This window comes from Caretta caretta, chromosome 14 (assembly GCF_965140235.1).
Source record: "Caretta caretta isolate rCarCar2 chromosome 14, rCarCar1.hap1, whole genome shotgun sequence".
NCBI lineage: Eukaryota > Metazoa > Chordata > Testudines > Cheloniidae > Caretta > Caretta caretta.
The window spans coordinates 2,746,241-2,760,780 of NC_134219.1; the positions used below are offsets into that span (position 1 = coordinate 2,746,241).

General features: G+C 46.8%; 1 protein-coding gene across 10 annotated transcripts in view; it reads left to right on the forward strand.

Annotated features, from left to right (window-relative positions):
• The first annotated feature begins 285 nt into the window (after window positions 1-285).
• The window catches only part of BAIAP2 (BAR/IMD domain containing adaptor protein 2), an 89,847-nt gene continuing 75,592 nt past the window's right edge, over window positions 286-14,540 (forward strand). For all 10 annotated transcript variants that reach the window (XR_012664823.1, XR_012664824.1, XM_048818876.2 and 7 more), the window contains exon 1: window positions 286-398. Coding sequence is in view for 8 of the 10 variants with exons in the window: in XM_048818876.2 (XP_048674833.2) it covers window positions 351-398 (48 nt within the window). In the remaining 2 variants the exon portion in view is untranslated. The remainder of the gene's footprint in view (window positions 399-14,540) is intronic.

Below are 14,540 nucleotides of genomic sequence, written 5' to 3' on the forward strand. Positions count from 1 at the left end.
TGGTTAGGGGGCGGAGGGAGGGGTGGGTAAGGGGCAGAGAGGGGTGGGGGCTGTGGGGTGCAGAGAGGGGTGGGGGGCTGGTTAGGGGGCAGAGGGAGGGGTGGGTAGGGGGCAGAGGGGGGTGGGGGGCTGGTTAGGGGGCGGAGGGAGGGGTTCGGGGCGTGCGGCGCCTGGCGGGCGGGCTGGCCCCGCTTTGCGGCCGATCCTCCCCCCCGGGGCCGGCGGGCGGAGCCGGGGGCGGGCGGAGGCGGCCGCCGGGGCGCCCGGCGCGGGGCGGCGATATAAGCTCGGCGGCGGCCGCGCCCCAGCGCACTCCGCCCGGCTGCACGGCGCTGCGCGACCCGGCCGGCATGGCGCGCTGCGAGGAGGTTCACCGCCTCACCGAGACCGTCTACAAGGTGAGCCCGTCCCCGTCCCCTCGGGCCCCGCCTCGCCCGGCGCTGGGCACGGCGAGCCCCCGGGACTGCGCTGCGCCTGGCCGGGGGAGGGCTGCGGGGACCCTAGCGCGGCTCAAGCCCGGGCAGCCGGCTCGGGCGCTTGGGCTCGGCTCTACCGTGTCGCTCTTAATTTTTCTCGGCACCGGCTGGCAAGCAGCGGGAGCCGGGGCTTGTCCCTCTCCTGGCTTGCTGCTGGTTCGTGGGCTGGGTTGGTCTGAGATGTTAATTTGCGGCTGTCTTTCCCCAGGGCGGTTATGCAACGTGCAGTGCCTTTTATTTTTAAATAATTGCAAGGGTTTGGTGGTTTTCTTTCTCTCTCGCTGGGTGTGTGTGGGCCCGTTTCCAAATATGGGGAAATGGGATTTAGTTCTGAGGGCTGGATCGAGGGGTGGAAAAAGATGTCCTCTTATGTAAGCGCAGAACTGGCGGTGGAGTTGGGTAGGAGTAATTTACAATCGCAGCTGCCTTGCGGCACTTCGCTCTCCTTAGAAGTGACACCCTGGACTCAATTCCTGACTTTCGTGCTGGTCTTAAACTGTGGTCACCAGCGATCACTCCTAGCTGCAGTTAATGGAGAGACCGACTGCTAAGGGGGGGGAGGGTGTTGGGGAGAATGAAATGATTCCTGCCTACGCTGGAGTAACAGGCTCTCTAACTTCTTTCCTTCCACCTCCACAAGATTAAATTTTATCAGGCAAAAAATTTCATATCAGAATGAAAGAGAGTGCTTGGGCACCTTAGAGACTAGCAAATCCTGATTTTACAGAGGTGATCCTCTTTACTTTTTCTTCTCTTAAAATTCTTCTTTTAAGAAACTGAATGTTTGTTTTTTCATTGTTCTTAAGATCCAAGGGTTTGGGTCTGTGGTAACCTATGCAAATTGGTGAGGGTTTTTACCAAACCTTCCCAGAAAAGGGGGGTAATGTTTGGGAGGATTTTTTGGGAGGAAAAACCTTTCCAAACGGACTCTTTCCTAATAATAATACTGGTTAGACGCTTGGTGGTGGCAGCGAAAGTCCAAGGGCAAAAGGTAAAATAGTTTGTACCTTGGGGAAGTTTAACTTAAGCTGGTAAAAGTAAGCTTAGGAGGTTTTCATGCAGGTCCCCACATCTTTTTGCAAATACAGACTAACACGGCTGCTACTCCGAAACCTGCCATATCAAAATGGTTCATATTAGTGGTTCCAAAAATAGAGCTTTAAAATTAAGCCCAATTTCAAACCTAGCTGTCTCTTTCATGATGAAAGGTTTCCTTGGCTTCTGAGCCAGCCCCGGGTATTGTACTGTCCTGTGAAACCCACTTAAACTGTTTCACTGCCACATCAGATAACCACATCAGCTCTACATACTCTCGGGGACTGAAGAGGGCCGTGTACCGTACCGTGAGAGCCCTTTGTTTTTAATGACCCTTCCTAAGCTAGGAATGCTGTGCTGAAGGGGCAGACCTATTTAGTCCTAAATCTCCTTTTGACTTGTATATGATGGTGCTAGATGAATATGGGGTTAAAGAATACACCTGGTAAAGGAAGAGAGCTCCCAGGCAGGTCGTGCAGCAGCAGATGCGTGCCATGAGGGAAGTGTTGTTAAAAGGCACGTCCTTCACGCTATGTCTGTAACTGTGTTATATCTGAGGTCAGTGAGTCTAGTGACTTGTTTTTTTTCCTTCAGAGTTTCACAACCAGAATGTTCTTGCGCTGTGTGAATTAGGGTAAACGACGCCGTTCTGCGACGAACTCGGCTATAATCCCTCTAACCGAGGACGTGCTGCAGGCTGTCGTGCAGTAAACTGGAGCAGTTACACTATTGTCTGTTTTATAAATGGCTGGAGCACTGAACTATTTGTAAGCATAAAGCGAGTAAAATTGTGGTAGGAAAACTTAGGCCCAAAGCATTCAACGCAGCGGTTTGAATGACTGCAGTTTGAAAACGCTGGTTTTCTTTGTGATCTCCTCAGGGCGTAATCCTCATATGACCAATCACAATTCCATTTTAGTCAAGACGATGAACTGAAGTCCTGTTTTCTGTTCTATGTTGTTATGGCCAATCTGATAAAGAGGTTTCTCATGTCTGTGAAAGTTTAATTAGATTGTGATTTGACAACATTTAACTCTGCTAGCATTGCAGATGTCCAGGGGGCTGCATTCCCTCCTGGAAAATTGTCTGACCTAACGGAATCTGCATTGCTAGGTTGCTTGATATTTGGCCGTGGATATTCCGGATGCATGGATGTTAACTTTCCCTTGCAGTCTGAACGCTCTCTTGTTCTATGTGATGGAGTATTGTGCTAATCGGCAAGGCTCGGTGTCTAAGAATTATGTATGTGCTTAAGATGAGCATACATAGTGATAATAGCTGTTGAATAAGTAAACTGGATTTACCAGTCTTCAGAATCGAGTGATTTGTATGAGTCAGTCTCCAAGGTCAATTGCTACTGAACCGTTTCTGCTGGTGGCTCAGCCATAGTGAAGGTGTTGTCTCTGAAGAGCTGTGTTACTAGGCTGTTGGCAGTGTGGGTACAGATTTCTTTGGGAGCCTGTGCACAGTCCTGCTGTGAACTTGCTGCGTGGCTTGTTTGTTTATGGCCATGTGATACCATGGCACTGTTTACCTTGGCAGTTGCAAACTGAACTTGATTTTTAAGCTTTGTGTTTGCGTTGGCCAAAAGAGACACTTGAAGGGGGTTCTAGTTTGAAAACAGCTGGGTAAAGTTTATCCTATTTATTTCTCCAGGGACGAAAGCACGAATGTTAGCATGGCCTCTCAGAGTGGGATTGCACTGATATCTGGCAGTTCACCTCTGTGGATTGTAACTGGCTTCATCAGTTTCTGTACTGTCTACCCAGTCACTCAAACCTGAGTTTTTAACCTTTTTGCTTGCAAAGAAAACCTTCTGAATGTGTATCACTACAGTGCTGCTTTACTTAGTTTGCAGACTGAAAGGAAGCAGTCATAATGACAAATAATAATTAATAACTTTCAGAGTCTGATCTATGATACAAATCCTGGACCTGGTTAAAATGCAGTTGTCCTGGTTAAAACATATTTCACTTTGCAGTGTGAACAGAACCCAGATTTAAAAAGTGTGAACTGACCCTATTCATCTCAACATCACATTGACTCTGAAGCCTGAAGACAACAATTTAAACAAAGCAACGTTGTTAACTTTTCCACTACTGATCATTTTTATAGAACATTGTGCCAGCTGGAGGATAGAGAAGGATAACTTGGCATTATGGGTGAATTTTGAGTCAGGTATTGTCTTTTCTCTTCTCTCCCCCCCGCGCCGCCGCCCCCCCCCCCCCCATGTGGGCCCTAATGGGTTCCAAATCCGTGTCTGATCCAGGTATTGTAATTCCAAATGAAGTTAAGACACTGAAGTTGTATGCTTATGGGTAATAAAACACTGACCTCTTGTAGGCTATGTTAACATTTCTGTTCTTGTGAATAGTGCTTGTTTGTCAGTAGAAAGAAAAGAATCCTCTTGCCGTGTAAAGATGTCCAACAGGAGTTATTGTCTGGGACCCTCACAGAAACTAGATGTTTGCTAATCCCCATGAGCAAACTTCAAAAGAAATTATCGAAGAAACAAGATTCAGGATCCCATCGAACTCCATTAAGGCAATGGGAGTTGTTTCAAACCAAACAGTGAAAGCTTAGTGTCAGTGTTTCAGGGCGTTGATTGGGGCAAGGAGGGAAAGCATGTATTGGTTTGTTAGAAGAAATGCAGTTTTCCTGCTGCATATTTATTGATAGGATTTTTGGGTATTAGTAGCTACTGTGACCCAGGAAACTTAACAAAGCTTCCTTACAAATCCTACTATAGGGAAGCAGCCAGCTCCTGCTGCAACTGGGTACAGAGTGCAAGGCTTTCCGCAGCTTGTCATGTTAAGTTCATATTCATAAGTTCTTGGACAACAATAAATGTCTCAGTTTTAAGGAGATGAGGGGTGAGGTAATATCTTTTAATGGACCAACTTCTGTTGGTAAGAGAGACAAGCTTTTGAGCTACACAGAGCTCTTCTTCCAGTCTTAATTTTAAACAGTCCCATGGTTTGTTGGTCTTGCTGATAGTCTGGTAGTCTCTGCTGGTGGCCCAGAGATGGCACTTTCCTAAAATGGATCTAAGCTCTGGATTTCCCCCAGGTCAAACACTCCCATTTTGATTTTGGGTTCTCTTTTGCCCAGGCATTACTCAGGTTTGAATCCCAAACTTTTGCTCCGGTGGGCTTTCTACAGCAGCCTGGGCCTTGCTTTGGGAGGCAGGACCCAATCCTGAGTAAATGGAGGAAGCATGGATCTCTTTGCCACTTCCATGCAGTTACTAATTGCAGACCTCCGTATGGGGGCACCTGCTTTGTGCTTAAGTGAGTGGAAGGGGAAGCAACTCGGCATCATCGGTGACTGGGAACCACCTCTCTGCCAGTTATGCTGTGTGGCTGGAGCTCCCTTTGCAGGTGGCACCTTGATGTCCTCCATTACGATGTCTAGAGCAAGCAGCTGGCTTCTGGGGACTAATTTATATAGCGAAGAAGCCTTGGCCTCCGTGCCGAGGCTTTCCTGAGGCACGCTGATGAGGAAGGCCCTTTGTAATTATTTTCCAGAACCAGTGCTCGCCCTCAGAATGATTGCACTTAATGAGATGGTGGAAGAGCTGTCAGCCTCCCCCTCGCTGATGCTGCCACTACAATCAGCTGCCTACACATGTGGAGTAATTACAGAGAGGGATGGAGGAAGCTGGCACCTTCCGCCAACGTAATCCCACTTTCCCCAGGCGCTGATTCATCCGTGTGGACCTTATTGTATCCACACAGTTGCTGCAATGGCTCTGAGACTGAGAGGAGCTTTGCTGCTAGCACAGGTGACGTGTGAAACTTGGTATGTGCCCGGAGACAGACTCGTTCAGCAAGGGGAAAGGGGTATCGCCCCTCCGAACAAATAGCTAAACCTGCATCTATAGTGCAGGGCTTTTGCAGAGCGTTTGTGTTTGGCAAAAGTCTGAAAGACCTGGGGACTTCCTCTTCCCTAGAAGAGTAGGCTGGTCCCAGTGGTGATGGATTACATTACTGGGAGCTTCAGTCCAGCTTCCATTTCCTGTTACAAACACCTTTTCAAATGGAAGAGTGGTTTTGCAAGGATTTCTGGACTGCGCTGAGGAAAGGTTCCTAAAAATAAGAATAATAATAGTCTTGAGAAAACGAAGGCAGAATTCCTTACAGTCATCAGAAGTAATAAATGTCATTGCTCGCATAACAGCCTCTTGCCTCATTATCTCGGAGTCTGGAGGGAAGGAACGAGAATCTCACTCAAGTGAATCAGAGGGGAAATAGTGGGTGGTTTTGTGTGTGTGGCAACAGGAGGGAATCTGCGGGCTGGCAGAGAGGGAAGCATTCGCCCCAGAAGCTATCCTATGCCACCGCGTGTATTTCATGCATTGTGCTCCTCTGCCGCTCCTTTGGCCAAAAGAGTTTGCATTGCAGGAAGCACTAGGCAATAGAAAAGCCACTGACTAAGGATGGCTGCAGTGCTGGGAATGGCTGTTACACCTGCCCTGTGGTTTTTCAGGGTTTGTTCTTCCTTTAGTTTCATATTGGGCAGTTGCTGGTGAATTTTGACAGGGATTTTCGCTTTTTGCTCAGACAACTGATCACTGACAATTATCTAAATTAACAACATGGAAGCTTTAGAAAGGAAGCTGATTGTCATTTACATTTTTATAGCGCCTTTCTTCCCAAAGAATCCCAAATCGCTTCCCAAACTCTCTGTAACTGGCGCCATTGAAATGCAGCCAGCTCTGGAGTGGAGCTTAGCCGGCCGTTGCCTTTAGACTTGTTATACTGAGCTAGCTCATGGTTGTGCTGCTAGCTCCCCCCACCCCCCCATTGCTTGTATGTCCTGGATCTTCCCAGTTCTCAAATCGTTAATACAAAGTAGTTTAACCAGATTGGAGCCTTTGGTTTGGTAGGGTTTTATAACATGGCTGTTCTAGTCAGGATGACGAAACAGGGAGCTGAGCTGCAGCCATGTGCATGCAATGGCCTTTGCAGTAGTGCCGGTTGAGACCTGCAGGTGTGAGTTTGGTTGTCTGTAGCGTGGTTTCCCTTCCTGTTGGACCACATCAATGCATTCCTCATCTCCGGGCTGACTGCAAGCTCTGGGAATGAAAGCAAAAGCTGCAAAGACGCTTTAACTGGTCCAAGTGGCACTTCTATCTTATCCGTGACCATTCAATATCTAAGGTAGAAGATGAAGCCTCTCCACTAGGCGAGACCATGGGTCAGCTGAGCACAGCATTCTGGCAATCTGCGAGCACGACTCTAGTTCCCACACCTGATTTGCTTCAAGGTCCTGGTCTTAATCTTCAGAGTCAGTTGGGGCTCAGCCCACGGCGGGCCCAGCCCACATCTCCCTCCATGCGGAAGCTGTGACTGTCAGGGACGCTCTGAAATGAAAACCCTTGGGATGGCCAGGTATGTGGCTTTTTTGGCATGGGCCCCCTTCTGACGGAACACCCTTCCGAAAGTAGAGATGCGGGTGAACTCCAAGCTTGCGTCTTCTCTGATGCCACACCGCAAGTCCCGCAGTACTGTCTGAGAGCAGTCATTTGCGCGTGTGGAGTAAGCAGTGGAAATGCTCCAAATGAGCTGCACGTTCACCGGATGAGGGGGTGGTGGAGAATGACTCTGCATGTGTACTGTTGCATTAAGTCATGCTGTTATTGCCTAGGTGATGTGGGGACAGTGGCATTTGCAATACATAGGTGCCAGTGTTTTTCGACGTTGTGTACCTTTGATGCCAGCTTCCTGCGTGGGAGGGCTCTTAGAGGCAGAAATGGAAGGTATGTATTGAGCCTGCTCATAATTGAAATCGGACTTACTAATGAGTCCCGTGTAGCTTCTCAAGCAGAAGCTGAGCCTATTGAAACGATGAAGTGCTGTTTTAAACACAGGGAGGGACAGACTGAGATGTAAATTGTCATCTAGGTTTGGGTATTAAATATTAATGCCAAGATAATGAGATGAGTTTCTGAAGCTGGCGTGAGCCATTTAGCAATCAGAGTTCCTTGCAGCTGTTCTTACACTTTTGTAGCATGACTACATCTGAGCAGAGACTGTCTCCTGGATGCTTCCTCTCCCATTTATGATTGCCTTGACCTCCCCTGCCCCGCTAGTCATGGTCACGTAGCCCTGTGACAACTACAGCAGTTGCTTGTATAAGCTCTTTGGGGCGGGAACCTTGTCATCTTGTCCGTCTGCGCACCTAACACAACAGAGCCATGGTTTTGGTTGGAGCCTTGGCGTGTTACTGCTACAATGGTATTAATCAATAGTACTAGTAGGCAAACCTTTAGGTGGGTGTTAGCTGACCTTTAATGGAGTTTAGCAGCTGGGAAACAAGGGGAAAAACAGCTCCCCAAGTTCCCCAGCGATGTCCTGCCAACCCCAGTATGGGAGCCTCTGTTTTATAACATGGCTGTTCTAGTCAGGATGAAGAAACGGTGAGCTGAGCCGCAGCCATGTGCATGCAATGGCTTTTGCAGTAGTGCTGGCTGAGACCTGGAACACGTCCATGAGCAGGGAAAACGGACCTAGCATGAAGGACCTCCTCTTCACAACTGCTGCTCTTCACTTCTTCAGCCCCTTGTTGGCAGGAATTATTGCGGTGTTCCAGATTGAGGGGTACTCAGGCACAGAGCATAAATTTCTTGCCCAAGACCACGCACTGAGCTATTGCAGAAGCCTACTAGTATGTGGTACTGCACAGTGCAAAGATGGAGGTGAGACCTTCTGGCCCATCAAAATGAGGCCTGGCTATAGCTGCTGGAGGGATAATTGTTGAAGCATGCATGGTACTGATGTGCGCTCTGACATAGTGGTGAAGCATGCATGTTACTGACGTGCTCTGGTGCCCATTCTCTGTCCAGAGGAGCCTGTGTAATGCAAAATGCTGACTTCCTCTACTGATTGAAGACACCTGTCTCATGCTGCTGACTGGTGAACAGCAATGTCTAATCAACTGGTGTCCTCAGCCGTCTTTCGATTCCCTGTGCCTCCTAGAGGAGAGTGGAACAGGACTTCACGTTCAGCCGTGCGGGCAGTTTGAGACCATGGTGACACCTTCAGGAGAAACGTGCTGCCTCTTTTCTCTTCAGTTTAATGAATAAAATGGATTTTTTTCAAAGGTTTTAAGGAAATTCTATTTATTTCCTACCCAGTAGAACCCTTACACAAAACAACTCACCTAAAATACTCCTGCCCCCTGCACAGGAGGACTTCAGATTTCGATAATGGGCTGATCTGAGCAAAGCTAAACTTTTGCATCCCTAGCAGTGGATGCATCCCTCTGCTTTTCTGGGAGGAATCCTAGCACATGTAAAGAGAGAGAGAGAGAGGAGACTTATCTCTCTCACCTCTGGAGCATCTCTTCTCCCGCTCTTTAATTCAGTAGAACTATGTCGTGGAGACCTTGTGCTTTGCATTAGTTTCATTTTTGGCAGTTGAATAAAGGCAGAACAATCCCAGAGAGCTGAGCAGTATTACCGAGGAATTTAGTGCAGTGGAACAAAACAAAGCCCTTTCAACCTTTAGCTGGCAGTTTTTTCAGACTCTGCCCAGACAGCATGTGGAAGCAGACAACTTGTGGGTGAAGCTGATGGGGCAGAATTTGAGCAAGAATGCAGTTTGCTTTCGCTATCAGGGTTTTGCTGAATATTGGCCTTGCTTTACCCTTCTAACAATCTGATTGCACCTTGCTGGGTCAAGAAAACATAGCTGCAGAGAGACGCATCTGTGTAAGCCTTGGTTGAGGCACGGAGGACTCTTCTCTATACTGTGAACTCTTTCAGTGGACCTTCTCTGTTTTAAGGAAGGTCTGGTTTGTAGAGGGGTGGTAAAGGCTCTCCGAATCCTTGCTCCTCCCTGCCCACGTGGCCTCGTAGTGAGCCTCATCAGTGCTGCTGATGCTACAACCAGCTGCTCTGTGTAGCACTGCAGCAAGCAGTTGAATAGAAATAATTCCAGGGTTTTGCTGGATGATTCAGGGTGCAATAGGCTAGTATCTGTCGTGCATGTAACATACAGGGCGAACTTGTGTTACCAGAGTCTTTAAGAAAGGGAAAAAAAAAAATTGGGATCTCTCCAGTTTTCTTTGGGCTAGCCTGATACAAAGCTACATTAATTCTAGATTTCAGAGTAGCAGCCGGGTTAGTCTGTATTCGCAAAAAGAAAAGGAGTACTTGTGGCACCTTAGAGACTAACCCATTTACAAAAATAACCACTCCATACAGCTAAATGCAGAGCCTTGCGTAATGACAGGTTTCAGAGTAGCAGCCGGGTTAGTCTCTAAGGTGCCACAAGTACTCCTTTTCTTTTTATTTCTAGAGAATCCCTCCTGCTCTCCCCACCTTGAGTGTCCAAAGACTTAAAAGTGAAAAGCACTTTTGTCACTTTTATTTTGGAGCAGCAGCCAGGATTGCATAGTTTCATTCCTGCATTGTGGCCTGCTTCATTAAATGGGTCCTTAACCAAATGAAAGGAGTTTCTAAAAACATTCACAGCCAGCAAACCACCTGTTTAAAAGTTTGGCTGATAAAATTTGCCAAGGGGGAGTTGGCTTCCTTTTATTCCATTACAATTGTCCCCTTTTGGGATGGTGTCCTGTCTCATCATTTGCTGTATTGAAGTGGCTGTCCTTCGTTTGTAGAACAATGGCTAGAAACATGTTCTTAGTGGCTAAAGAGTGAAGTCTAAGCTTTTTATGTAACAGGCTTCAGATGTGCACACCTAGGGATCAGAGTAACAGCCGTGTTAGTCTGTATTTGCAAAAAGAAAAGGAGTACTTGTGGCACCTCAGAGACTAACCAATTTATTTGAGCATGAGCTTTCGTGAGCTACAGATCACTTCATGGGATGCATACTGTGGAAAGTACAGAAGATGTTTTTATACACACAAACCATGGAAAAAATGGATGTTTACCACTACAAAAGGTTTTCTCTCCCCCCACCCTACTCTCCTGCTGGTAATATTGGTGTGTGTATGGTTTGTGTGTATAAAAACGTCTTCTGTACTTTCCCCAGTATGCATCCGATGAAGTGAGCTGTGGCCCACGAAAGCTCATGCTCAAATAAATTGGTTAGTCTCTGAGGTGCCACAAGTCCTCCTGTTCTTTTTACATCTAGGGATGAGCCCTGTGTTCGATTCCCTTCTTATCCGCAAGATGCACTGTGTTTACAAAAACAAGGAGGACTTGTGGCACCATAGCGAGTCTCTAAGGTGTCAAGTACTCCTCGGTTTTGCTGATACAGACGAACACGGCTGCCACTCGGAAACCTGTGTTTACAAAGAGTATTTACCTCTGTTGCTTGTACCTGTGCAGCAGGTTAATCCCCATACAGGGCTTACAACCAGGTCCAGGGTTGTTTCAGACAGGGGGCATGGAGTTTACACCCAAGAAAATAAAGTAGGTTTGACTTGCAGGTCCCAAAGATGCATTGTGCAAGGCAGCCCACTGCGACCAGCCTTGCAATGACTCATGGGAAACTGTTAAAATTCTTGCAGTAGCAATAAGAGCTCTGTGTGTGTTCTGATTAGGGATAATGCTATCTTCAGCCTGTGGATTCCATTAAATTATTTTATGTATCTAAGTCTTTTCCTTGGATAAGATATATGTCCCCTCAGACACTGCTGCAAAAGTGATTTTTTTATATTGTTTTTGTTTTTTTTTTACTGCCGTTAACCAAACAAACATTCAAAATCCTTCTTCACAGAAATCCTGCCAATATGTCTTCTGTGTAAACATTGCCCAGCCTGGGATTGCTGGGGCTGAGCATTGAATGGAGAAAAGCTTATGGTTGAAACAGCTCTGCCGGAGATGATGGTGGTTGCCATGTGTTTTGAAGGGTGGAGAAAGGGGACTGGTCTCATTTCTAACTGATGTATGCGGTAGAGTTGTCCAGCTTGCTGTAAATGGTGGTGGAGAGACCATAGGTTGGTCGGTGGAAGGAACATGCAGGAACTAGTAGTAACTTGCGGGCATAATTCTTTACCAAATGTCACACGCATTAAATGTGACCTAAGGAATGATATGTGAATTCTCTGTCCCTTAGTGGTGGCTAACTTCTCATAGGTAATTGCCTCCTATAATTATGGAAGATAATCCATGAAACAGCTTGTTGCTACAGGGTCATTTTGTTCTAACAATCAGAATGTTCACTAAAAGCTGTAGAAGCGTTTGTCTGAAATATTTTGAACCAAACGACAAAGGGTGACCAACAGTGTTCAATTAGCAGTAAAATTCCTACTGAGCCCTACATACTAACATTTAACATTCACACTCTAGACTCCCTGGGTATATCTCCTCCCTTGGAGGAGTACTGTGTGCGAACTATGCAATGCAAATCTAACCCTACCTCTCTACCTTTTGCTCAACTGCCTTCAAAGCCAGGGTGGTGGCAGGGGGAGTTCACGCTGAGGCTTTGCAGCTGGATCTAGTTTAGATGAATGTTGTCTTAGATATTTGCTCTTTTGGTCTCTCTGGAAAGTTTCCCAGAGCGCAGTGAGTTTCTAGCTAGGACAGAGGTGGTCCTCTCCCTGGGTCAGCTGACAGGCTTCAGTGCTCACTTCTCACTCTTGCTGGCCTGCTAGGAAAAGTGCTGGAGAAAAGCCATTGCTGAGGATTAAAACACATTCCTGGGCTAACAAACACTGAAATCTAAAGTATTACCACTAAATAGTGTATTAAACTGCAGCCTCTGTGCTCAGATGTATCCCATGGTGAGATGGCAGCTTACTGAAATTAATAACCTGCTGTTCTAAACTTGTGAGATGGCAAAGACCTAGCAATGCTGATCAACATCAGTGGCTGTGAATGTATTTGCAGAAGCAAATTACTGTAAACAGTCTCTCAGCCTCAAAAGAACAGGCACCAGGAACTAAGAATAAAAATGCTTCAGGCGGAAAATGAGCTTTATGGTGTTTGGTCAGCTTCAAATGAGGTGACAGATGTTTAATCAGCTTATTCAACATAAGGGTCTGTCTGTCCCCTCCCCTCCCCTTCCAGAAATGTGTAACAGTCTGTGGTGTGAGGGTGAGAGCCTGGCCACCCCCTCCTTCCCCATGGGAATGCTCATTCACGCTTTAAGGGCACAAAGATATTTAGGTATTAAACTGAATTTCATATCCCTGTCCTTGTCGACTGGCCCTTGCTTATCCCAGAGTGCTTGTCACTGAAGGTGGGTGGGGGACTCTCTCCAAAGACAGAGAGGCAAATATCTAGTAAGAAAAGGAGTATTTGAGTCTCTAAGGTGCCACGAGTCCTCCTTTTCTTTTTGAGAATACAGACTAACACGGCTGCTACTCTGAAATATCCAGTAGCTACCCCTGGCTTGTGTTAGCTGCCAGGTTGCTCGCCCTATACAGCCAGAGTTAAGTTCAAGGGTCCGTGAGAAGAAGGAGACTTGGTTATCTCCTTCCCACAGAGCTCAGCTGGAGAACTGGGGTCTAGTTTTTAAGATGCAATAGTTACAAGGAGATCGAATGACTTATTGGAGCAGAGCAGGGTAGGACAAGCCATTCATAGCCTGCTACAAACTTACAAAGATCCATTCTTTGGTAGAGATCTGATCACTGTATGTAGTGCTAGGAAAAAAGTCAACACTTTCCCACTGAAGTGAAAATACCCTCCCTATCCAGAAAGTGTCTCTGGTGTATTGGCATTTCCTGTCCCCTCCCTTCCAACTACAACAGACCTTACAAGAAGCCGCAATACCAGCCATTCTGAACACAGGTTCTGCCGTGTTGCACACGGCCTGATCCCAGGCTGGAGTGAACCCTGCCTGAAGGATGCATTCACTGTGTGATTGCCATTTTATTCTGTCATTGGCTCTTAAATAACTTTTTTTTAATACCTTACTCCAAATCCTCTTCTGTCAAGTGTGAGTGATCTGACTGATGTTGGCCTACGGTGATACCCAGGGCAATCCTTGAATGATGCATTCCCTCTTGCCATGCATTGTCCGCTCTGCAGTTGGTCTGACTTATGGTGGCTCTTGAAGGGAAAGGCTGGTGCAGAACTAGATAATTCTGGACTAGCCAGACTGAGTAATCCACCTTTAACTTGTTTTGTTAGTTTAAATCTTCTTCAGTGCATTAAATTATCTCTTAATTGTCACTTGTTTAAAAGTTCCTGTGACAAGGTAGCAAGGTCTAGGACAGAGCTCTTTTACAGACTCCCCCAGATGCTAGATTATTGCATGGTTATAAAGTTATTTCTGCTGACTCACTGTTTCTGATCAACTGAGTCCTCCTGGTGCCCATGCAGTAGCATAAGGGGGTTTAAGCCTCTTTCTGGGGGTGGGGCTAAGACTGAGAGGTACTGGGGGGGGTGTGAAGTTTTAAGAGCACAGAAGTGCAGGAGAAAGCTCAGGCTGAGTGTTTTGTGGTTCCGTGTTCTTTAAATTACTAAAGGCAAATTCCAGGCAAGTGGTGAGGGGGTTTTGGGATCAGCTGTGGTACATATGTTCTGTTAGGAAATGCCTGAGAGTGCCACCTAATTAGCTCCATTGTCCAACAATTCACTATCAATGGGCAGTGACTGTATCAAAACCAGGAATCTATAGGTCCAACCCTAACCCTTTACGAGACTCTGCTCTGGCTCATGCCAGCCAGAGGGGCTGAAGGAGAAGTTCCTAGGATGTTCCTGAGGGCTGCTGTTATCTCTGGGTTCTCAGTCTCATGCTAGGTATCCGTGCTGTGCCAAATGGCAGGCTGCTGGCGCACATGCTGAGGAGTAGCTCTGTGGAGGAGTTGCCCTTGATGATAAAAGAAAATGAGGGTTCCTTCCATCCTCTTTCTTAATCCATTGAGCTGATTCAACAGTTGCTGAGTAATGACCAATGCAGTGTAAGTGAAGAGAAGCCTGCCTTTTTCTGAATATCACCCCCTCGCTGGTATTGCTGTGGTTGCTACCCATTCATTCTTCCAAAAGGGAGGGTGTGTTTATCCTATGCAAGAAGCGAATATGTATGTTCTCTTTAGCTTGCATTTAGGAGTAGAAATATTTAAAAATTCTACTCCACACATTTTACCATATTATAATATACTGAGAGC